Source organism: Bombina bombina, chromosome 2 (genome assembly GCF_027579735.1).
Source record: "Bombina bombina isolate aBomBom1 chromosome 2, aBomBom1.pri, whole genome shotgun sequence".
Classification (NCBI taxonomy): domain Eukaryota; kingdom Metazoa; phylum Chordata; class Amphibia; order Anura; family Bombinatoridae; genus Bombina; species Bombina bombina.
In genome coordinates, this window is record NC_069500.1 from 668,525,338 (window position 1) to 668,550,596 (window position 25,259).

Sequence of the window (25,259 nt, forward strand, 5' to 3'; positions counted from 1 at the left end):
AAGGCATCCAAGGAGGTGAACGTCTAACGTGTTTTGCGCCCCCTAGGGGCACTTAGACTACACATGAAGTATTACAGCTCCTATTTACATAAAAATACAGATAATTTCAGATCATTTAAAGGAACTGCTGCTAAAAACAAAATACATACTTGGTAACTGGCTGGTGATATAAACTTTTACTCAATACTTTAATAAGGTTTATGAATGGGAATATATACCTAATACATTCTCTTTCTTTCTTTCTCTTCTTTTTCTGTGTACACACTCATGAATGCATAAATATGAAAAAAATGTTAATACAGCAGTTACAGCATGATATTTGATATTGGCCTTCATATTTCAATTTAACTAGGGGCTGTGAAACGTGTTAGACGTTAACCTACTTGGGTGCTTAGCATATATGCTATTTTTTTTAAAATCTTTATTAAGATAATTAGAATGACAACAAGAAAACATGTACATACGTACAAATATCATGTAGTACAATTGTTCATGTATTGCAAAAAGTGATAGAGTCATTAAACAACTTATTCTATGCAGGACTGAACAAGGTTGTCTATTCTACTGGAAAACGGATGTACAAGAGGAACTTTAACCATGTATTCGATATAACAAATTCTCAATAAATTCCTCATGGTGCTAAACATTTTTGAATTTTATATATATTAAACAAATATAAATGCAAGCTTCTATAAAGGTTCTCATAATAAAGAATGTAATGGAAATAGGAAACGGGATTAGTTAGAGATAAAAAAAAAAATCCTGATAGGTGGGGCATGTTTATCTGGATTATATTGCCGGATTTATATCATTTTATGCCAGATTGCCACCATCATCTCATGGACCTCTAGTTTATGTGTTTTTAGGTAATGATGCCTCTCAAGGGACAGGAGATCAGAAACTAATGCTCTCCATTCTTCTCTGGAGGGGACTATTTGGGTTTTCCAATATTTCGGAATTAGTTTTTTAGCAGCTGTAAGCATAGTTAGTAATAATTGTTGTTTACCCAGACCGGACATCTTAGGGAGTGAAAGGAATAGAATAGTGCATGGGCCGTGGGGAACCTGAGTCTCCAATGTCTCCGAGATATCTGATAGAATGCCTGACCAATATTCCTTCAGTCTGGGACAAGACCACCAAATATGAAGGAGAGAACCCTCCCCACCGCATCCCCTCCAGCATGTGTTGTTAAGTAAGGAGTAAATCTTGTGTAGACGAGATGGAGTTAAATACCATCTACACAAAAGTTTTAGATGGATTTCCTGAATTAATGCTGAAACCGAGGATTTTCTAGTTAATCTAAAAGCGTTGAGCCAGGTCTCATCGTCAATATCACATTCTAGCTCTTTTTTCCAAGAAAATGTGTATGACGGGAGATTTGTTGGGTCAGGGTTGAGTAGTATTTTATATAGCTTGGAAATGAGATGAGTTGGAACATTTGGCAAGATACATAGGTCCTCAAAGGGTGTGGTTTTCCTGCCAAGATCCTCTTTATACTTATGATAAGAAATAAAGCGGATTAATTGATGATAGTGAAGCCAAGAGGAGAAGATCACCCCATGAGCTTCTTCTAACTCTGATTGTGTTTTAAACCTGCCTTCTTTCGTGACAAAACGAGCAGAACCTATTTTAAGATTGTAGGGTTGCAAGCAAGAGAAACCTAGGCGGTAATAGGGGAGTTCTACTTGTTCCAGAATTAGGGTAAGTGGAGCAATTTTGGATGAGATATGGGTACTAGTGGATATGATTTTGTCCCAATCTGATAATATGCCGGCTGTGATATGGTAGTCGTGTATAAATTTAGGTCTTTTTTGTAATGTTGTCCAAGTCAGTGTTGCTACATTGTTTATTTTAAAAATGTGCCTATCTATATGGATCCATGCTTTATTATTAGTGTTATGTGCCCATTCCACTATGTGTTGCAGAGTTATTGCGTGCTTGTAGGTCTGTAAACATGGGACCCCCAACCCTCCCTTATCCCTAGATAAATACATAGTTTTCCTTGGTATTCTGGAGCTGGCTCCAGCCCAGATGTATTGTTCGAAAGCTTTTTGAACCTGGGCAATAAATCCATCTGGGAGCGGTATGGGGAGAGTTTGAAACAAGTACAAGACACGTGGAAGGACATTCATCTTCAGAACCCCAATCCTACCTAGCCATGAGAGTTTTTTATTTTTCCATATCGATAGGTCACAAATTATTTCATTTTTTAGGGTGTTATAGTTGAATTTGTATAAGTCTTGAACTGAGGGGGTTAAAAAAATTCCAAGATACTTCAATTTATGTTGAGCAATAGGGATGTTATACATACTGCTTAGGTGTTGTATAGTTTTCGGGTTGGTATTTATATTTAGAATTTCAGATTTAGATATCTTTAGCTGGAAATTAGAAATGTTACTGTATCTATTTATCTCCTCTAAAAGTTCTGGGATGGATGTCTCAGCGTCTAACTGAAAATAGGGCGTCATCTGCGTAGAGGGCCTGTTTGTATTCTACATCTCCAACCTTAAGCCCTTTGATCCCTTTGTTATTCCTAACTTTTTGGGCCAACACCTCCATTGACATGGCAAAAAGTAATGGGGACAGTGGACACCCCTGTCTGGTACCATTACTAATGCTAAAGGGTTCGGAGAGAGTACCGTTAATTATAATTCTTGCATTTGGGGAGGAATACAGGGCCTGGGACATATTCAGGAAGGGTTTTGGGACCCCCATCTCAATCATAGTTCTACATAGAAAAGACCATCGAACTCTGTCGAAGGCCTTTTCTGCATCTGTCGCGAACAGGACTAGGGGAGTTTTTGTGACTTTAGCATGGTTTATCAACTGCAGAATTTTAACGGTATTATCCCGGGCTTCTCGTCCAGGGATGAAACCCACTTGGTCTTTGGAAATCAGGGAGATATTTATTTAACCTATTGGCAAGCACCTTAGCTAGTAATTTCATGTCTGTGTTTATGAGTGAAATGGGTCTGAAGTTTTCAGGGCACGTAGCAGGTTTCCCTGGCTTAGGAATGACAGTGATGTGTGCGTCTAGAAGTGTGCTAGAAAGAGTGGGATTGTCTCTTAGGTTATTAAAAAGTTTGAGCAAATGAGGTGACAGAATTTTGCTAAGTGTCTTATAATACCTTGGGGTGAAGCCATCTGGACCTGGGCTTTTGCCAGATGGAGTGTCTTTGATAGCCTGTTGTAATTCCTCCATCGTGATAACTGAAGCAAGATCTGCCTTTTCCTTATCATTTAAGGAGGGAAGATCAAGGTCATGAAAGAAAATATCTGTATTCTCTTCAAGAGTGTCTAGTTCAAGTTGTGGGTGAGATGCAGATGTAGGGTTATCAATATTATAAAGTGACCTATAGTATTCTCTGAATGTGGAAGCTATAAGTTTACTACTATGAATAGATAGGCCATCTTTTGTTTTTAGAGAGTGAATATATGTTGATAATCGTTTCCTACAGAGAGTTCTCGCTAAACTTTTCCCGGGTTTATTTCCCCCTTCATAGTAATACTGTTTAAGAAATAACGCATTGCGTTGATGTGTCTTTGTAAGGAATTGTTTTAGTTCTTTCCTTGCGGATATGAAATCATATTTAAGGGTTTCATTAGCTGGGTCTTGTTTATGATTCCCTTCAAGTGTTCTGATCTTATCTAGGAGGTTAGTATGTTGTATTCTAGATTGTTTGGATATCCTCGCACTATGTTAAATGAAGAGACCTCGGATTACGGATTTGTGTGCTTCCCATTCAACTAGAGGAGATGAGGCCGTGTTCATGTTAACTGAAAAATATTCAGTTAAGTCTCTTTCTACCTCTTTGAGAATAATTGGATTATCTAATAGTGTATCGTCTAGTTTCCAGGTCCTGGCATTAATTGGTAAATCAGGCCAAAGAATGGAACAAGTGACAGGAGCATGATCGGACCATGTGATATTACCTATGTCGCATTGATTTATCAAGGAGAGGCCATGGGAGTCAGTCAGTATGTAGTCAATCCGTGTATAACAGTTATGTGGGGCAGAATAAAAAGTGTAGTCCCTCACCCTTGGGTGCAAGGTTCTCCAAATATCATGAAGAGCGAGATTAGTCAAGAAATTTTTAACTGCTCTAAGAACAGTTTTTGGTACATTAGTAGTCCCTCTTGAGGTGTCCTCTATCGGGTCAAATAAGAGATTGAAATCTCCAGCCATAAACACCACTCCCTTAGCATGATCTAAGAAAAGGTTCGAGACACCCTTAAAGAACTTATCTTGTGTTTGGTTCGGGGGATATACATTCAAGATTGTAAGTGGTTGGCCATATAAAGTACCCACTACGAGAATATAACGTCCTTTTGGATCTTTGATAATGTGTGCAAACTGGAAAGGTAGTGAGTTGGGAATAAGAATGCCCCCCCCTTTTTTATCAGGACCCGACGCAAAGTGTGATATGGAGAAGTGTTTGAGAGCCCATCAAGGTTCTTTTCCTTTTTGGAAGTGTGTTTCTTGTATCAAAATAATTTGGCTTTTTAATTTGTTCAATTCCCTGAGTGCTATGGATCTCTTGCCCGGGTTGTTGAGACCTTTAGCATTAATAGAGGTTATTTTGAAGGAGTGGTCCTGGAATCTACTGGGTTTGATAGGCATGGTTAAAAAAAAAGGGGGGGAAAGGAGGGAGGGATTAAAGAAAAGAGAGTATAGAGAAAGGGAAAATATATACAGAGGTATGAGGATGTGCCTAGCGAGCAGACAAAATGAAAGTTATAAGAACACTAGTAAATGGTCAAAGAAAGAGACCAAGGTAATTAAGTATTACAGAACTCTTTTTGTGGGATGAGAACCTTTGTTTTTAAAAAGTCTAAACCGGGGAAGTATCTCCACAACCGACTCGGTGGAGTGCATTATAGAAATATTACATTTGATGACAAGGACATAGGAGGAGATGGTTAGAGTCAGGGGTGAGGGGTTAAGGGGTAGGAGGGGAGGGACCCGCTATCAAATTAGAGGCTAATAAATTACTTCAAAAAAGTTTTGCTAAACTACAATTATATCAAAGACAGCTATGAGGTTGAGTGATTATCACTTGTAAAGATGTATCTCAGAGTTTCAAGGGGTTCTAGTCAGTATTGATCATGGTCATTGTGTAATTATTAGTAAGAAAGGTGGATGTTTGAAGATGGTAGAACAGAAGATGTTCATCTCATGGGACATATATTTATGATTACAACGTGACTATACTATGTTCAAAAAAATAGACTATACAGGCTAAATAAACCTGATAGTCTTAAAGAAATGCTTTTATTGCACTGTGGAAAGTGAATTATAGAAATTACTTCGGTAGATTACTGGAACTTGTGATTGAAAAAGAAATTTGTGTCATCAACTTAAAATATAACCTTTATTAGTTTTATTTATAAAAAAGACAGCATAAGTTGTGTGTGTATGCTACCCTGGAGAGAGTTAAAAACACACTCTCTGTTGATTGTATGATACTTAGCTTTTATAATATTACTAATATAGAATACTAGGTAACCTAGTTGTGAAACCAAGTTTTGTTCTGTATCTGTCTATTTATCTATCTAAGGACTGTATGGCCTAATCTCTGGCCAGTCCCTTAGATTTAATCCGGTGGGTTTACTTATATAATATACTTATTGTGCTTTAACTTTTTGGTCTTTATAGATAGATAGGCTTTAAAGGCATTATGGATATCAATGTTAAGCTATGTAACCAGTATACCGTGGGCTTATACCAATGTTTATACTTGCAATGGAATATCTGTGGTGACTGGGAAGTCTGGAGGATTACCTATACGTAGGTCTATATATTGTATCACCAACGCTGGATTTTTAAGTTAAATTAGCAAATATGACTGATATAGATTGAATTCAATAAAATTGTGCACATACTATTGCATTAAGGAATAGGCTCAGATTACAGCTAGTGGTAATTTAAGGCAGTCTGAGTCTTATGGTACTTGACTTTATGTTGTCAAAATAAATGTTGTTATAGCATCTTAATAGATTCTGGGAATTTTCATCCAGTCTGGAGCTATATTTCAAATGACTATTCAGACTAAGCCTTCATATTTGTGCTTGCAACCTCTTGCAGACATTTATTATCTGTCACACTGTTTTTGTAGTTTGGTAATGCTGCCAGTAAGCTTTACTACTTATAAGATCGTCTAAGATATTATTAAGACAATATTGTCTTGGAATCTACTCCTTAAGTTTTATATTACCTTCACATTACCGTGTTGTATTATGCAGGTGCAGCGGTTAGCCCTTAATTAAACATTGAGTAAATAGTAATAACTACTACTTAGGCCTGTGAGAATCAGACTTGTGTTTGTTATCACTCTGTTTTGACTACAGTAGGATTGCAGCGTTGATAAATTAGAGCTTGTAATAGTATGACACTATGTATCTAATTATTTAAATTATCGTAGTAATGCCACCTATAGTAGTATACGATATTTTGGAGATAATTATTGTCTTAGAACTAATCCCCCAGATATTATATTACCCACACGTTATCATATTATGTTATGCAAGTGCAGCGGTTACCCATTTTTGTATATACTGGGATGAAATGCTAATAGTTTCTGCTAAAGCCTATAAAAAGCCACAGGTTACTTAGTACGAATTGACTATGGAAAGTTTTTTAAAACTAAGATATTCTATCTATTAATACAACATGAGAGGCAGTTAAAAAATAGCGAGGACCCCTGACGCAGCGTTTCACTAACGCATCCTCAGAGGGGTTACCCGGGCCGGCACACTTCCGGAAGTATATAGTCTTCTAATGTCCCACCTCTGAAGTCTGATTGGGCAGGGACTATTGTTGCTATTAGTGGAGCTTGTGTCAATCATAGAATTAGTTCTGTCCCGGAGGTTGCTATGGAGACGGCGTGTAACCACCATGGTTACTGGATAACAACACCATATTTTTTGGGATAATAAATACAGCAACATTTAACAGTGCCTTATTCACTTCGTCCTGATTTTCATTTATCTTTATTAAGGTATATGTTCATATAGTTACTTATAGGGAGAAAAAACGAAAGTGTTTATTTAAATGTAACACCTTAAATGTATGCGTATATAGATACTTTTTAAGATTTGTAATATTCTTATTTCATTGTTTAATAATGCAGTGATATACGAGTGAGAGGTGAAATGAAAATAAATATAAAACTTAAGAACTAAAAACACGTGTTAAATTGTGAATGGTGCTTGATATGAAAAGATAAAATTAAAATTATGATAATTTAAAAATCAATAAAACGGATGAGGGTTTCAAGTTGATTTAGTGATAAGAATCTAAGATCCAGCTCAAGTGGGGATTCTTTTTATTTGTGCATGATGAGCAGTTGGCTGAATATAAAACCAACTGTAGAGTCGTGTTGTGATAACTCAATATTTGAATGTGATATATTGAGGTGTTAAAATTACTCTTGGACAAAGAAATTATTTACTTAGAAATCAAATTACAGTGCTACACAGTGAAGAAATTTGGTGATACCAATTTTTTAAAAATAGAACCATGAAGGTGATTAAGTGTGAATAGATGTTACAATCTAAATTTTAATTATTGTATCCCATTGATTGTAAAGAATCATACTTGTTCAAGGTATGACATTCTGTAAATGTTATCTCTCAGACCATTTAGTGTTGTTTGATCACTATATTCATTTTTATATTTTATTATTCCAGATAGACATGATAGTTGTTGTTATCGTTGAGTCCATGAGGTTTGACACTGTTCAATAGGTGTATCCATCTACACTCCATTTTAAGTAGTATTTGCTCTAGGTTACCTCCTCTAATGCCTAGAGTTGCTTTCTGTAGTACTGAAAATTTAAGCAAGGACTCATTGCTGTTATGTTTGTGATAAAAGTGCCTAGCTACACTTGTTATTTGTTTGTTTTTCTCCATGTCCTTATGAGCATTTTTAATATTCCTGCTATGTTCCATTATCCTTGTCCTCACTTGACGTGTCGTCATTCCGACATAGAACAGCTTGCATGGACATTGAAGGACATATATAACACCTGTTGTGGTGCAAGAGAAGTGATCAGCTAGTATATGTTTATTTTCATATTTGTCGACAATGTCCTTGATTTTCAGTACCTTGGGACATGTACTGCATGTCCCACATGGGAACATGCCTTTTGATTGACTTGCTTTTTTGGGCATGTGGATATAATGACTTTTAACCAGTGTGTCTTTTAGGTTTTTAGGTCTTTTATATCCTATTGAAACTTTATCCCCGATCTGAGTTGATAGTAGGGGGTCATTCTGTAAGATATGCCAGTGATCATTTATTATCGTTGTTATCTGTTTTATTTGAGGGTTGTAGGTCGTAATTAGTCTTGGTTTATTGTCCTGTTTTTTCTGACGTGGTTGTAAAAGCTTTTGTCTGTCTTGCTGCAATGCCTCAGTTTTAGCTTTTTTTATTGACCTTTTACTATAGCCTCTTTCTTGTAGCCTGTTAGATAATTTAGAGGCTTCTTGCCTAAATGTACTCAAATCTGAACAATTCCTCCTCAGCCTTGTGAATTCCCCTTTAGGGATAGCCTTGAGAGTACAGGGGGCATGGGCACTGGTATGGTACAGTAGTGTATTGGTTGCTGTTTGTTTTCTGTATATATTTGTGCTCACCCTTCCTTCTTGGTTAACTTGTATTTGTAGATCCAGGAAGTTAACTGATTGCTGACTGTACTCGTATGTGAGTTTGATGTTCAATTTGTTATTGTTCAAGATTTCCATGAACTCACATAATATTGGTTCGGGACCTTCCCAGATGAATAGCATATCATCTATATACCGAATCCAACAAGGGATGTACTGCACAAATCTATCATTATCTCCAGTGAATACCGTTAGGTTCTCCCACCAACCTAAGAACAAATTTGCGTATGTGGGTGCGCAGGCAGTACCCATTGCGGTACCCTGTGTTTGTAAATAGAAGCGATCTTTGAATGTAAAGTAATTATGATGAAGTACAAAATGTAATAGGTCTTTAATGAAATGATTATGATCTTGATTATCATTCACATTTGTACTTAAATAATAACTAGCTGATCACTTCTCTTGCACCACAACAGGTGTTATATATGTCCTTCAATGTCCATGCAAGCTGTTCTATGTCGGAATGACGACACGTCAAGTGAGGACAAGGTTAATGGAACATAGCAGGAATATTAAAAATGCTCATAAGGACATGGAGAAAAACAAACAAATAACAAGTGTAGCTAGGCACTTTTATCACAAACATAACAGCAATGAGTCCTTGCTTAAATTTTCAGTACTACAGAAAGCAACTCTAGGCATTAGAGGAGGTAACCTAGAGCAAATACTACTTAAAATGGAGTGTAGATGGATACACCTATTGAACAGTGTCAAACCTCATGGACTCAACGATAACAACAACTATCATGTCTATCTGGAATAATAAAATATAAAAATGAATATAGTGATCAAACAACACTAAATGGTCTGAGAGATAACATTTACAGAATGTCATACCTTGAACAAGTATGATTCTTTACAATCAATGGGATACAATAATTAAAATTTAGATTGTAACATCTATTCACACTTAATCACCTTCATGGTTCTATTTTTAAAAAATTGGTATCACCAAATTTCTTCACTGTGTAGCACTGTAATTTGATTTCTAAGTAAATAATTTCTTCGTCCAAGAGTAATTTTAACACCTCAATATATCACATTCAAATATTGAGTTATCACAACACGACTCTACAGTTGGTTTTATATTCAGCCAACTGCTCATCATGCACAAATAAAAAGAATCCCCACTTGAGCTGGATCTTAGATTCTTATCACTAAATCAACTTGAAACCCTCATCCGTTTTATTGATTTTTAAATTATCATAATTTTAATTTTATCTTTTCATATCAAGCACCATTCACAATTTAACACGTGTTTTTAGTTCTTAAGTTTTATATTTATTTTCATTTCACCTCTCACTCGTATATCACTGCATTATTAAACAATGAAATAAGAATATTACAAATCTTAAAAAGTATCTATATACGCATACATTTAAGGTGTTACATTTAAATAAACACTTTCGTTTTTTCTCCCTATAAGTAACTATATGAACATATACCTTAATAAAGATAAATGAAAATCAGGACGAAGTGAATAAGGCACTGTTAAATGTTGCTGTATTTATTATCCCAAAAAATATGGTGTTGTTATCCAGTAACCATGGTGGTTACACGCCGTCTCCATAGCAACCTCCGGGACAGAACTAATTCTATGATTGACACAAGCTCCACTAATAGCAACAATAGTCCCTGCCCAATCAGACTTCAGAGGTGGGACATTAGAAGACTATATACTTCCGGAAGTGTGCCGGCCCGGGTAACCCCTCTGAGGATGCGTTAGTGAAACGCTGCGTCAGGGGTCCTCGCTATTTTTTAACTGCCTCTCATGTTGTATTAATAGATAGAATATCTTAGTTTTAAAAAACTTTCCATAGTCAATTCGTACTAAGTAACCTGTGGCTTTTTATAGGCTTTAGCAGAAACTATTAGCATTTCATCCCAGTATATACAAAAATGGGTAACCGCTGCACTTGCATAACATAATATGATAACGTGTGGGTAATATAATATCTGGGGGATTAGTTCTAAGACAATAATTATCTCCAAAATATCGTATACTACTATAGGTGGCATTACTACGATAATTTAAATAATTAGATACATAGTGTCATACTATTACAAGCTCTAATTTATCAACGCTGCAATCCTACTGTAGTCAAAACAGAGTGATAACAAACACAAGTCTGATTCTCACAGGCCTAAGTAGTAGTTATTACTATTTACTCAATGTTTAATTAAGGGCTAACCGCTGCACCTGCATAATACAACACGGTAATGTGAAGGTAATATAAAACTTAAGGAGTAGATTCCAAGACAATATTGTCTTAATAATATCTTAGACGATCTTATAAGTAGTAAAGCTTACTGGCAGCATTACCAAACTACAAAAACAGTGTGACAGATAATAAATGTCTGCAAGAGGTTGCAAGCACAAATATGAAGGCTTAGTCTGAATAGTCATTTGAAATATAGCTCCAGACTGGATGAAAATTCCCAGAATCTATTAAGATGCTATAACAACATTTATTTTGACAACATAAAGTCAAGTACCATAAGACTCAGACTGCCTTAAATTACCACTAGCTGTAATCTGAGCCTATTCCTTAATGCAATAGTATGTGCACAATTTTATTGAATTCAATCTATATCAGTCATATTTGCTAATTTAACTTAAAAATCCAGCGTTGGTGATACAATATATAGACCTACGTATAGGTAATCCTCCAGACTTCCCAGTCACCACAGATATTCCATTGCAAGTATAAACATTGGTATAAGCCCACGGTATACTGGTTACATAGCTTAACATTGATATCCATAATGCCTTTAAAGCCTATCTATCTATAAAGACCAAAAAGTTAAAGCACAATAAGTATATTATATAAGTAAACCCACCGGATTAAATCTAAGGGACTGGCCAGAGATTAGGCCATACAGTCCTTAGATAGATAAATAGACAGATACAGAACAAAACTTGGTTTCACAACTAGGTTACCTAGTATTCTATATTAGTAATATTATAAAAGCTAAGTATCATACAATCAACAGAGAGTGTGTTTTTAACTCTCTCCAGGGTAGCATACACACACAACTTATGCTGTCTTTTTTATAAATAAAACTAATAAAGGTTATATTTTAAGTTGATGACACAAATTTCTTTTTCAATCACAAGTTCCAGTAATCTACCGAAGTAATTTCTATAATTCACTTTCCACAGTGCAATAAAAGCATTTCTTTAAGACTATCAGGTTTATTTAGCCTGTATAGTCTATTTTTTTGAATTCAGTATTTCATATGCTTATGCACTGCTCCTTAAGTGTTCAGATATAACTCTTATAATTGCATTATTTAAAGCAAAAAGTAAAGATAAGAAACAAAACACTTAGGCAGATAATTCAAACTTAAAAAATAAAGGTTCAAAATCCCTTCCTTAAAAATTGTGACTATACTATGGCCTCAACATATATATGTTAGTGTGGGTATTACCTAAACTATGAAATCCTGTTAAGGGTGATTTAGTATAAACATAAGGGAACAGAATAAACATGGGGGGTCCTAAATACTATTGACCAAGGATAGTGCGTAACTAACATTGAGATAAGTGGTCATTCGCAAATGGTAGGATAAAATATAACTAACTCATTAGTATTGTGAGATATATAATAATGACCACATTACCTTCATATTATGACCTCTGTTTCTATACAATAGTAGATGAGTTATCTGTATTGTAAAAACATTTGAAATTCAGCATAACATAAACACTTGTTAACAAATTAACCATTTGATGATACTCTTCTATAACAGAGTGAAACATTTTAACCAAGTATTTAGTACTGGGGCTTGAACTCTAAAGAGAAGATATTTCTGTACCCCCAAAGAAAATACCTGTGTAAATGAAAAAAAAAGGTTAAACAAAGAACATGGTTTCTAAACCTCTGGTTGAGCAACAGCATTTTTGATACACAGACAGAATAATAGCACATTACATCAAAACTTAATGTCCAAGTGCATTCGTAGTGAACATATAAACCTGTATAACACTAAAAAGGATACGTCAGTGAGATGCAATGTTCTTTTTATCATGAGAAGAGGGATCTCCAAGTCACTGTATCAGTGTCCATCTTTGAATGACGGGATCAGTTACCACCAATGGTGTTCTTTCCGATTCCTTTATGATCTTCCTCTTTTTTCTGCCCGCTTCTCCTTTTTCCTTGTTTGTTGATCATGATGTACTCATGATAATGTGGTCCCACGACTGGGAAGTAGAAAAAGAGACCAGAGGAAACATGTCAACGTGGAGTGGAAATGTTGCTCGTGGGCTCTACAGAAGTCTGGTCGATTTCGGAGCATTGAGAGGAGTCACCGCCAGTAGGGGTAATTGGCAAGGAGAGTTCTCTACAGAAGAGGCTAAGGTCTGCTCCCTGTTTGAAGATAGCTGTTTTATTACTAGCAGTGGCTATTAGCGAGACTGGAAAGCCCCACATGTATGAAATTTGGTGCCATTTCAGGATAGTGGTGACGTGAGATAATTCCCTTCTTTTCTGAAGAGTAGTGGGGGATAAGTCTGTGAACAGCTGAATTTCTTCCCCTGCGTGCAAAATTGGATGTTTCTCTCTGGCACAACAAAGAAGATCTTCTTTATCTTTAAATCTGAGAAATTTGACTATTATGTCTCTTGGGGGAGCTTTGGGTGGAGGTTTGGGTCTGAAGGCTCTGCGAGTCCTTTCAATCTGTATATCCTCCGCTGTAGGACTATATTTTATTACTCTGAAAAGAGATTGAAGGTAACCCTCAATCGCCGGGGGAAAGATGGATTCAGTGACCCCTCTAATTCTGAGATTGTTTCGGCGCGTCCGGTTTTCCAGATCTTCCAGCTTTTCAGAAAGCATGTGTATTTTAATATCCTGTTCTTGAATAAAGGAGGAATTCGAGTGAACCTCAGTCGTAAGGGCATCCTGATTAGTTTCCAAGGAGACCACTCTTTTTTCCATAGCTCCTAAATCTTTTCGGAGGTCTCCAAATAGGGTCCTCATCTCATGCAAAACTACTTTGATATCATCTTTTGATGGTAGGTGTGTAATGTATTTTTTAGTAATAAAGGAGCCTAACTCGGGGTCTCCCGACAGTGTCATAGATGTCGTAGATGTCTGCATGTCTGGAGTTTCTTCAGTATTTGAAGAAATTTGTGGTTCTCTAGATATCAAGTATTGACTAAGAGTTTTTGAGGAAGAAGTTTTGTCACCCCTTTTTTGTCTTTTACAAGGCATTACCCAGTTATATAGATGAGGTAAGCAGTTATAGTGCAGAAAGTCTGTGTGACTGCTATGGAGATATTATGAAGCTTCTAATATCCTAATATGAAGAGAGAAGAAGGATATAAAGCTCACAGCTTGGCTAGAGGTCCCTGCAGGGTAGCCGGTGTATACCAAATAAATATTGAAAGTCACTGTGAAAGTTTTGAAAAAAGGCTATTATTAAAATGGGTGCTGAGCTAACTTTTTCTTGTAGTCAGATATTATTTGCGACCCTTTAGTGCATTACATAGCTAAACCAGCAGTTTTATAATAAAGCTGTTTGTACAGTGGTGCTGCGTTGTCTCTAATATTTACTAACAATATACCCTTCAGTGGCACCTTCCATGCAAGAGCTATGGCACAGATAGAATATTAAATTTTGCGCTGTCACTGCCCTCGGTGATATTGCTTTAGGCGATCTCAATCAGGTCACTCTGGTCCCGTTACAAGATTTGCGGGTAAATTAGCCGATTTTAAAGGGACCAAGGGCTCTTATGTCGGTGCGCAAGCTGATTCTTATTGTAGCCGCCACTCTATCTTAATGCTGTGGTGTAGTATGCTCACCTCAAGTACTGCCGATGTATTTTCCTAAGGGGCAGCAGTTATATCTTGTAGCCTCTTCACGTTGGATCTCCTGCAGGGCTTGTGCGCTTAGGTCAGTTCAGAGCCCCAGACACCTCTCTCTTGGTGCGGCGCTAGGCCTCAGATGGGACATTGATGTCAAGCGTGGCTAGATTTCTTTAGGAGTCAGCAAACCAGTGCGGGTAGCAAGAAGTAGTGGATGGTTATTTAGGGAAAGGAAATTTGGGGTCTCATGTCATCATATAGAGCTTTTAGTTGGTGTGTGAGATGGGAGCCCTTCTAATCCGCAGCCATCGCCTAGCGTGGCTAGACTCCGCCCCCCGCATATATGCTATTTTAAATTGTAATAATAAAGTTTTTTGTTTTTATCATTGCACATTTTTGTAGTGTCAAAAGACACATAGGACAAAGCAGAGGGAGAGAGAGAAGGAGAAGACGAAAAAAAAACCAAACATAAATATGGATCCATGGATTAGAAGGGACTTTACTAAATTACGAACAAATTGTCTAAATGTTAACTAAAAGTACTGTCAAGGGGGTTAGGATTTGCACCTACTAATAGATTTTCATAATTTAAAACATTGATAGATGTTAATAATTTCATCAGAAAACTCCCCTTAAATAGATACTTTGCATCAACCAATTACCAATGCAGAACTCTGTAAACATATGATGAATGCGAAGAGGTAGAGCTACAAAAGAGTTTAGACCCCATCTAGATTTTAAAGATGCGTTTGCATTGGTCAATTTGGTTGAGTTATTTAATGACATTGGGGACAACAATACATTTTCGGGAACCTATGATTAACACTTATGATAAAGCAGTCAAATAGGATCTTTTGAAGTTGAAACAAAAAAAGTAAGCACAGTTCTACCCCCTTTAACCTGAGTTATAAAGAACACATGGCATTAAAGTCCTTGCAAAAAAAAAATCAGTACATTGTGATAAAACACTCTGATAAGGGGGGTAGTATAGTTATAATGGGAAAACATAATTTATGTAAGAACTTACCTGATAAATTCATTTCTTTCATATTGGCAAGAGTCCATGAGCTAGTGACATATGGGATATACAATCCTACCAGGAGGGGCAAAGTTTCCCAAACCTCAAAATGCCTATAAATACACCCCTCACCACACCCACAATTCAGTTTAACGAATAGCCAAGCAGTGGGGTGATAAAGGAGTAGAAAGCATCAACAAAGGAAATTTGGAAATAATTGTGCTTTATACAAAAAATCATAACCACCATAAAAAGGGTGGGCCTCATGGACTCTTGCCAATATGAAAGAATATGAAATGAATTTATCAGGTAAGTTCTTACATAAATTATGTTTTCTTTCATGTAATTGGCAAGAGTCCATGAGCTAGTGACATATGGGATATCAATACCCAAGATGTGGATCTCCACTCAAGAGTCACTAGAGAGGGAGGGAATAAAATAAAAACAGCCATATTCTGCTGAAAAAAAAAATCCACAACCCAAAAATATAAGTTTATTTCATTTGAAAGAAAAAAACTTAAATCAAAAGCAGAAGAATCAAACTGAAACAGCTGCCTGAAGTACTTTTTTTTTTACCAAAAACTGCTTCCGAAGAAGCAAATACATCAAAACGGTAGAATTTAGTAAATGAATGCAAAGAGGACCAAGTTGCCGCTTTGCAAATCTGATCAACTGAAGCTTCATTCTTAAAAGCCCACGAAGTGGAGACTGATCTAGTAGAATGAGCTGTAATTAAATAAATAAAACAGAAAGAGCGGAGATTTGTCCTTTCAAGGAACTTGCAGACAAAACCCTTATCCAAACCATCCTGAAGAAACTGTAAAATTCTAGGAATTCTAAAAGAATGCCAGGAGAATTTATGAGAAGAACACAATGAAATGTAAGTCTTCCAAACTCTATAATAAATATTTCTAGAAACAGATTTACGAGCTTGTAACATAGTATTAATCACTGAGTCAGAGAAAACCTCTATGACTTAGTACTAAGCGTTCAATTTCCATACCTTCAAATTTAATGATTTGAGATCCTGATGGAAAAACGGACCTTGAGATAGTAGGTCTGGCCGAACGGAAGTGGCCAAAGCGGGCAACTGGACATCCAAACCAGATCCGCATACCAAAACCTGTGTGGCCATGCTGGAGCCACCAGCAACACAAATGATTGTTCCATGATGATTTTGGAGATCACTCTTGGAAGGAGAACTAGAGGCGGGAAAATGTAAGCAGGATGATAACACCAAGGAAGTGTCAGCACATCCCCTGCTTCCGCCTGAACATCCCTGGACCTGGACAGGTATCTGGGATGTTTCTTGTTTAGATGAGAGGCCATGAGATCTATCTCTGGAAGACCCCACAACTGAATAATCTAAGAAAACACATCTGGATGGGGAGACCACTCCTCTGGATGTAAAGTCTGGCGGCTGAGATAATCCGCCTCCCAATTGTCTACACTTGGGATAAGAACCGCAGAGATTAGACAAGAGCTGGATTCCACCCAAACAAGTATCTGAGATACTTCTTTCATAGCTTGGGGACTGTGAGTCCCACCTTGATGATTGACATATGCCACTGTTGTGATATTGTCTATCTGAAAACAAATGAACGGTTCTCTCTTAGCAGAGGCCAGAACTGAAGAGCTCTGAGAATTGCAAGGAGTTCTAAAATATTTATTGGTAATCTCGCCTCTTGAGATTTCCAAACCCCTTGTGCTGTGAGAGATCCCCAACCTGAAAGACTCGAATCTGTTGAGATCATAGTCCAGGTTGGCCGAAAAAGAAGCCCCTTGAACTAAACGATGGTGATCTATCCACCATGTCAGAGAGTGTCGTACATTGATTCATCATACAAAGCTGTAGAGGTCTCATGTGAAAACGAGCAAAGGGGATCACGTCCAATGCTGCTGTCATGAGACCTAAAACTTCCATGCACATAGCCACTAAAGGGAATGACAGACTGAAGGTGCTGGCATGCTGCAACCAATTTTAAACGTCTCTTGTCTGTTAGAGACAGAGTCATGGACACTGAATCTATCTGGAAGCCTAAAAAGGTGACCCTTGTCTGAGGAATCAAGAAACTTTTGGTAAATTGATCCTCCAACCATGTTTCCAAAAGAAACAACACTAGTTGATTCATGTGAGATTCTGCAATACGCAAAGACTGAGCTAGTACCAAGATATCATCCAAATAAAGAAACACTGCAATACCCTGTTCTCTGATTACACAGAGTAGGACACCCAGAACCTTTGAAAAGATTCTTGGAGCTGTTGCTAGGCCCAATGGAAGAGCGACAAATTGGTAATGCTTGTTTAGAAAAGAGAATCTCAGAAACTGATAATGTTCTGGAAGAATCGGAATATGAAGGTATGCATCCTGCAAGTCTATTGTGGACATATAATGTCCTTAAAGAAGAAAAGGCAGAATAGTCCTTATAGTTAACATCTTGAAAGTTGGTACTCTTACATAACGATTCAAAATGTTTCAGATCCAGAACTGGTCTGAATAAATTTTCCTTCTTTGGTACAATGAATAGTTTTGAATAAAACCCCAAACCTTGTTCCTGAGGAGGAACTGGCATGATTACCCCTGAAGACTCCAGGTCTAAAACACACTTCAGGAAAGCCTGAGCTTTTACTGGATTTACTGGGATACGTGAGAGAAAAAAAATCTTCTCACAGGAGGTCTTACTCTGAATCCTATTCGATACCCTTGAGAGACAATGCTCTGAATCCATTGATTTTGGACAGATTTTATCCAAATAACTTTGAAAAACCTTAATCTGCCCCCTACCAGCTGAGCTGGAATGAGGACCGCACCTTCATGCAGACTTAGGGGCTGACTTTGGTTTCCTAAATGGCTTGGATTTATTCCAATTTGAGGAAGGCTTCCAATTGGAAGCAGACTCCTTGTGGGGAAGATTGAGTTTTTGTTCCTTATTCTGACAAAAGGAATGAAAATGGTTAGAAGCCTTAGATTTACCCTTAGGTTTTTAATCCTGAGGCAGAAAAACTCCCTTCCCCCAGTGACAGTTGAAATAATAGAATCCAACTGAGAACCAAATAAATTATTACCTTGGAAAGAAAGAGATAGTAATCTAGATTTAGATGTCATATCAGCATTCCAAGATCTAAGCCACAAATCTCTTCTAGCTAAAATAGCTAAAGACATGGATCTAACATCAAGTTTGATAATATCAAAAATTGCATCACAATAAAATGATTAGCATATTGCAATAGGCAAATAATGCTAGATAAGTCAGAATCCAATTACTGTTGCGCTAAATTCTCCAACCAGAAGGTTGATGCAGCCGCAACATCAGCCAAAGAAATTGCAGGTCTGAGAAGATGACCTGAATATAAATAGGCCTTCCTTAGATAAGATTCAAGCTTCCTATCTAAAGGATCCTTAAAGGAAGTACTTACTATCTTCCATAGTAATAGTGGTACGTTTAGCAAGAGTAGAAATAGCCCCATCAACTTTGGGGATTTTTCCCCAAAACTCTATAGATTTTGCTGGTAAAGGATACAATTTTTTAAACCTTGAAGAAGGAATAAAAGAAGTACCTGGCTTATTCCATTCCCTAGAAATCATATCAGAAATAGCCTCGGGAATAGGAAAAAAACCCTGGAGAAACCACAGGAGGTTTAAAAACAGCATTTAAACTTTTATTAGACTGAACGTCAATAGGACTGGTTACCTCAATATCCAAAATAATTAACACTTCTTTTAACAAAGAACTCATATACTGTATTTTAAATAAATAAGTAGATTTGTCAGTGTCAATGTCTGAGGAAGGATCTTCTGTATCAGATAGATCCTCATCAGAAGAGGATAAATTATGTTGTTGGTCATTTGAAATTTCATCAACTAAATGAGAAGTTTTAAAAGACCTTTACGTTTATTAGAAGGTGGAAATGCAGACAAAACCTTCAAAATAGAATCAGAAATAAATTCTTTAACATTTACAGGTATATCATGCACATTAGAAGTTGAAGGAACTACAACTGGCAATGTGCTATTACTGATGGATACACTAACTGCACGTAAAAGTTTATCATGACAACTATTACAAATGACATTCAGCGAAATAATTTCAACAATTTTACAACAAATGCACTTAGCTTTGGTAGGACCGATGTCAGGCAGCAATGTTCCAGCAGAAACTTCTGAGGTAGGATCAGATAAAGACATCTTGCAAAATGTAAGAGAAAAAACAACATAAAAAGCAAAATTATCTATTTCCTTATATGACAGTTTCAGGAATGGGAAAAAAAGCAAATAGCATAGGCCTCTGATAGAGAAAAAAATCAAGAGGCAAACATCAATGGGGTATTGAAATAATGAAAAAGTTTGGCACCAAGTATGACGCACAATGTAACGTAAACTCTTTGGCACCAAAAAAACCCGGAAATTACACGCTCGCGTCACTAATGATGCATCCGTGTGAAAGGTCTCGGCGTCAAGTATGATGCCGGAAATGACGTAGTTGCGTCATAGACGTATTTTTCCGCGCCAAAAATATTTTCGCGCCAAGAATGACGCAATAAAATTTAGCATTTGACGCACCCGCTGGCCTAATGCCACCCGCAATTTGCAAGAAGTAGTCAATTGAAAAAAGACTAAACCCCAGGTAAGAAATTTTTTTCTATAAAAGATGTTTATATTACCCAAATATGAAACTGACAGTCTGCAGAAGGAAATACATGAACCTGACTCATGGCAAATATAAGTACAATACATATATTTAGAACTTTATATAAATGCATAAAGTGCCAAACCATAGCTGAGGTGTCTTAAGTAATAAAAAACATACTTACCAAAAGACACCCATCCACATATAGCAGATAGCCAAACCAGTACAGAAACAGTTATCAGTAGAGGTAATGGTAAATTGAGAGTATATCGTTGAGCTGAAAAGGGAGGTAGGAGATGAATCTTTACGACCAATAACAGAGAACCCATGAAATAGACCCCCGTTAGGGAAATCATCGTATTCAATAAGTGATACTCCCTTAACGTCCCTCTGACATTTGCTGTACTCTGAGAGGAATCGGGCTTCAACAATGCTGAGAAGCGCATATCAACGTAGAAATCACCATCTCCATAGGAGGCAAAGTTTGTAAAACTGAATTGTGGGTGTGGTGAGGGGTGTATTTATAGGCATTTTGAGGTTTGGGAAACTTTGCCCCTCCTGGTAGGATTGTATATCCCATATGTCACTAGCTCATGGACTCTTGCCAATTACATGAAAGAAAGACTATAATTTCCAGGAGGCATATAGACAATTATCTGATACATCTGTTTATCGCAAACTTTGCAAAAATCCTACAGCAACATTAACTGAGGAATTGCGTACATTGATTGTAGATGGAATAGCTTTGGATATTTTCACCCAAAAAGATATGGATTCTTTGATTCCAGACAATCCAGTTATTCCTACTGTACACAAGTACACAAGAATCTTACCCTCCCTCCAAGGAAGACCTATTGTGTCCGGCATAGGTTCAGTGCTGGAACCATTTCCAGAATGATTGGATATGATTTTACAACCTATAGGCGCTAATCTTATAGACACAGGACACTTGCTTGACACAATAAAACAAATACAGTGAAAAGAAGACCATTCCTGGAAGGTGGTTGAATGTGTGTATCATTATATACCTCAATTCCACAACATTTGGGTATACAGGCAGTTGGATTTTGTATGGCCTAGATCCAGCAACAATTAGTTTTATCTGTGAAGTACTACTTACAGATCAGAGGCACGGCAATGGGGGCAAAATGTGCCCCCACTTTTGCCAATATCTTTGTAGCATGGGGGGAACTGACCCACATTTACACCTCCAAGAATCCTTAATTTAATAATATCATACACTTTTCACAGTACATAGATTATCTGTTATTTGTGGTGAACACACCTATAGATGATGTTTCTTTTAAGCATTTTTTTATCCTATATAAATGATAATGAGAGTGGACTCAGATTCACAGGTACATATAGCTCAGAGGAAGTAAATTTCTTGGATTTGACATTAAAAGGAACATGTCAGGGTATAGTTATCTCAATATACAGGAAATCAACAGCTGGGAATACTATATTACACACTGCCGCAAAGCACCAAAAGCATTTTTATCAAGGTAATTCCCAAAGGCCAATTTATTCACCTAAGGAGAAATTCAGAATCTGACTCTGTATATGATCAACAATTATTAGAACTTAAGAAAAGATTAAGTTGTACAGGATATAATATGAGGGAATTGGAAGAGTGCAGACAAAACATTAAACAGTATAACAACAAAGAGAGGACTGAGAAGTTAAAAAATTAAGGCATAACCCCATCGGAGAATATTGTATTATATTGGGGGACTTTAAGAATGCCTGGGACAAGGCTATCCTACGAACTAGATGAGTTTATACTTTCAGAAAATAATCGGCAGACTTGCTGGGTCTATCGCTCCTATCTGCCATCAATATCTATGTATTCACCACTGGAGTATACTCAACAATTTAACTCAGTAATCAAAATTTTAAAGAATCACTTCTGCATCTTGTCTGGAGATGAAATTCTAAAGCCTCTATTAAAAGATTGCAGATTTGTGCCTAAGAAACCATACACATTAGCACAAGCATTTTCCCCCAGCTTGGTTAAGAAATCTAAAGAAAGTAGAGGTAAAAACTGGATTTTTAAAAAGGGTAAATTTAGATGTGGGAGCCGAAGCTGCAATATGCATTCACAAATAAAATAAGAAGTACCTTTATCTCTAATGTAGATAAAATAATTCTATAGATTTGTATGCCAATTGTAGCACTGCCTACTTAGTGTACCTATTGACTTGCAATTTGTGTAATTATCAATATATAAGAAAAAAGTTTTATGAGGTAAGAACTAGATTTGGTGAACATGCTAGGGATAGTAAGAACTTTAATAAAGATTTGGCTGTTGCCAATCACTTTAATACTATACATTTCTCCAATATGGCGGATTAAACCATACAGATTATTGATGTGGCACCAGTACCACCTAGAGGGAGAAACAGAAATAAAATAAAATTTTAGAAAGGAAAAAACCTTATTGGATACTTAAGATGCCGAGCTGTTCTCCTCTAGGTATGAACAGAGAGTGGGATATTAGCCATCTCATTGATAATTAGACATTTATTATATATGTTTCTATGTGGTTTGCTTAGGGATATTAACAATTTTAAATTGAAATATGAAGGCCAATATCAAATATGATGCTGTGATTGCTGCATTTTTGCCATATTTATGCATTCATGAGTGTGTACACAGATAATTAAGACATAATTTATAAGCTATCTATTCCCATTCATAAACCTTTTTAAAGTATTGAGTAAAAGTTTATATCACCAGCTTGTTACCAAGTATGTATTTTGTTTTTAACAGCAGTTTCTTTAAATTACCTGAAAGGGTTAAAACCCAGGTTTTTATATAAATAGGAGCTGCAATACTGCATGAGTAAGCGCCACTAGGGGGTGCGAAATGCGTTAGATATTAACCTACTTGGATGCCTTGCCATGCTGCATATGTGCTATTTTAAATTGTAGTAATAACGTTTTTGTTTTTATTATTGCACATTTTTGCAGTGCCTGTTACGTTTTGTGAAGTATATTCCACTTGATTCTACATGACCCTTTTGTTTATCTACAATGTTCCTTGTAATTTTGCTTTCTGAATCATTCCAGACTCCATTCCAAGTAGCATCCTCTTAATTTATATGGATTCCTTTAAACTACTTTAGATGGCATGCTGATCATTTATTACTATAAGTCAATAGCAGAAAAATATTAAAGGTTTTTTCTGTTTCTTCTTGCACACTATAAAAAATTATTGTTCCTTCTATCTTTATAATTACTCCAGCTGCCCAATTTCTCTTTTTGTTGTATATCCTGAACCAAATGGGGCCCCCTACTGTTTATTTGATGACAGCTTCTGTTGTTTATTTTAACTCATTGTTTTTGTCTGTGTCTGGCCATTGCACATAACATTTTGCCATCTGCACTATTCCTGTATGTCCTTCATCCTAAAGTTTCATTGAAAACATTTTTCTAGAACAATCATTCCAGAGCACCACATTAGACATCCATCTCAATTTGTAAGCACATTTACTCTTGTGAGGTAAACAACCTTTTAAGGCCATTACGACGTTCTATTATGTCCTAACCGGGTCGGGCTTTAGCGCCGTTAGAACGGAATAGAACATCCTAGCCGTTTAGCTGTCCTGAAGCCAACGGCGCTTCCAGGATGGGATCACGGTCTGGAGGGCGTGCCTAGCGTCATAGGGACGCCCCCTGACCCGATCCCATCATTGAAATCTGGCGATCGCGGGATTTCAATTTGTCTACATCGGAACATTGTTCCAATGTAGACAAGTTGACCCTGTCATGAAAGGGTAAACTGAATATCTTTCTGTTTCTTCTGCAAGAGAAGACGTGTGTACTACATGACAAATGTATTGTTTGCTGTTTATTTCTTCTTGAACTGAATACTGCATCAGTATTTTCATGTTTATCTTGTGACCTACATTTAATACAGTAATTATACACTTCTAATGCTAAATCATAACACTACATACATGCTACTGATGTTGTTGAAACACCTTTTTGAAGATTAATAATATCAATGGTTTGTGATCTGTTATTTAAGTAAACTGTCTTCCATTAAAGGGACACTGAACCCACATTTTTTCTTTCGTGATTCAGATAGAAAGTTGCTTAAAATGTCATGCTCTAATTAACTCTTATTATCAAATTTCCTTCATTCTCTTGGTATCTTTTTTTGAAATGCAAGAATGTAACTTTAGATGCCGGCCCATTTTTGGTGAACAACCTAGGTTGTTCTTGCTGACTGGTGGATAAATTAATCCACCAATATAAAAGTGCTGTCCAGATCTATGAGCCAAAAAAACCCGCTTAGATGCCTTCTTTTTCAAATAAAGATAGCAAGAGAACGAAGAATAATTGATAATTGGAGTAAATTAGAAAGTTGCTTAAAATTGCATGCTCTAACTGAATCAGATAGAAAAAATTGGGTTCAGTGTCCCTTTAACATAGTGATGACATTTATTTATAGACCAAACTATAGCTTGGGCCTCTTTGTATGGTGACGTTTCCTAATGCTTCTGCAAACTAATGTTATTCTGCTAAAAAACAAGGTAAAGTTTGTGTGGACATCCCACAGAAACTAGACGTAAATACATTATGGGCAAATTACAAAAAAACTCAAGTATAGTCAAAAGTTTTATCAATAAAGTTTTACCTTGAAGAAACTTTTGGCTGTATGTCCAGTAGGTATCACCTGCAGAAGAGGAAACCTGGAGCCATTTCACTGAGGCCTGAAGAGCCTTTTTCAAAACCTAAATCAACATTGAGAGACATTCAACACATATAAATTGGACATACACAATAAAACATATTGGTCTACACTCAATATAACCTGTTCATGAAACTGTCTTGCAGAAAAAACATGACACATCCTTGCAACTAAAATAAACGCATAATTCAAAGAGATTTGTTTCCATCCCCTGGTCACAACCATAAGTTAGATCCCACTATAATATCTATCTTGTAGCCGTTCACTTATCTTTGAAGGACACCAACAACAAAAAACAAAGACAAAAAAACTTTTAACTCCGACAGAACAAATGAATTAAAACAGAAAAAAAAAAGAAAAAGTCAGTCTACAGTATAACAAAGTCCCCTCTAACAAGAAAACTTGAAGACAACACATGTAAGGGATTGAAAACTTTT

The 25,259-nt window shown here is 36.6% G+C and overlaps 1 protein-coding gene across 1 annotated transcript in view; it reads right to left on the reverse strand.

Moving 5' to 3' along the window:
* Positions 1–25,259, reverse strand: part of BRAT1 (BRCA1 associated ATM activator 1) — an 85,965-nt gene that overhangs the window by 19,350 nt on the left and 41,356 nt on the right. Inside the window, exon 10 of the mRNA XM_053702620.1 lies at positions 24,769–24,865. Within this exon, the coding sequence (XP_053558595.1) occupies positions 24,769–24,865 (97 nt within the window). The remainder of the gene's footprint in view (positions 1–24,768; positions 24,866–25,259) is intronic.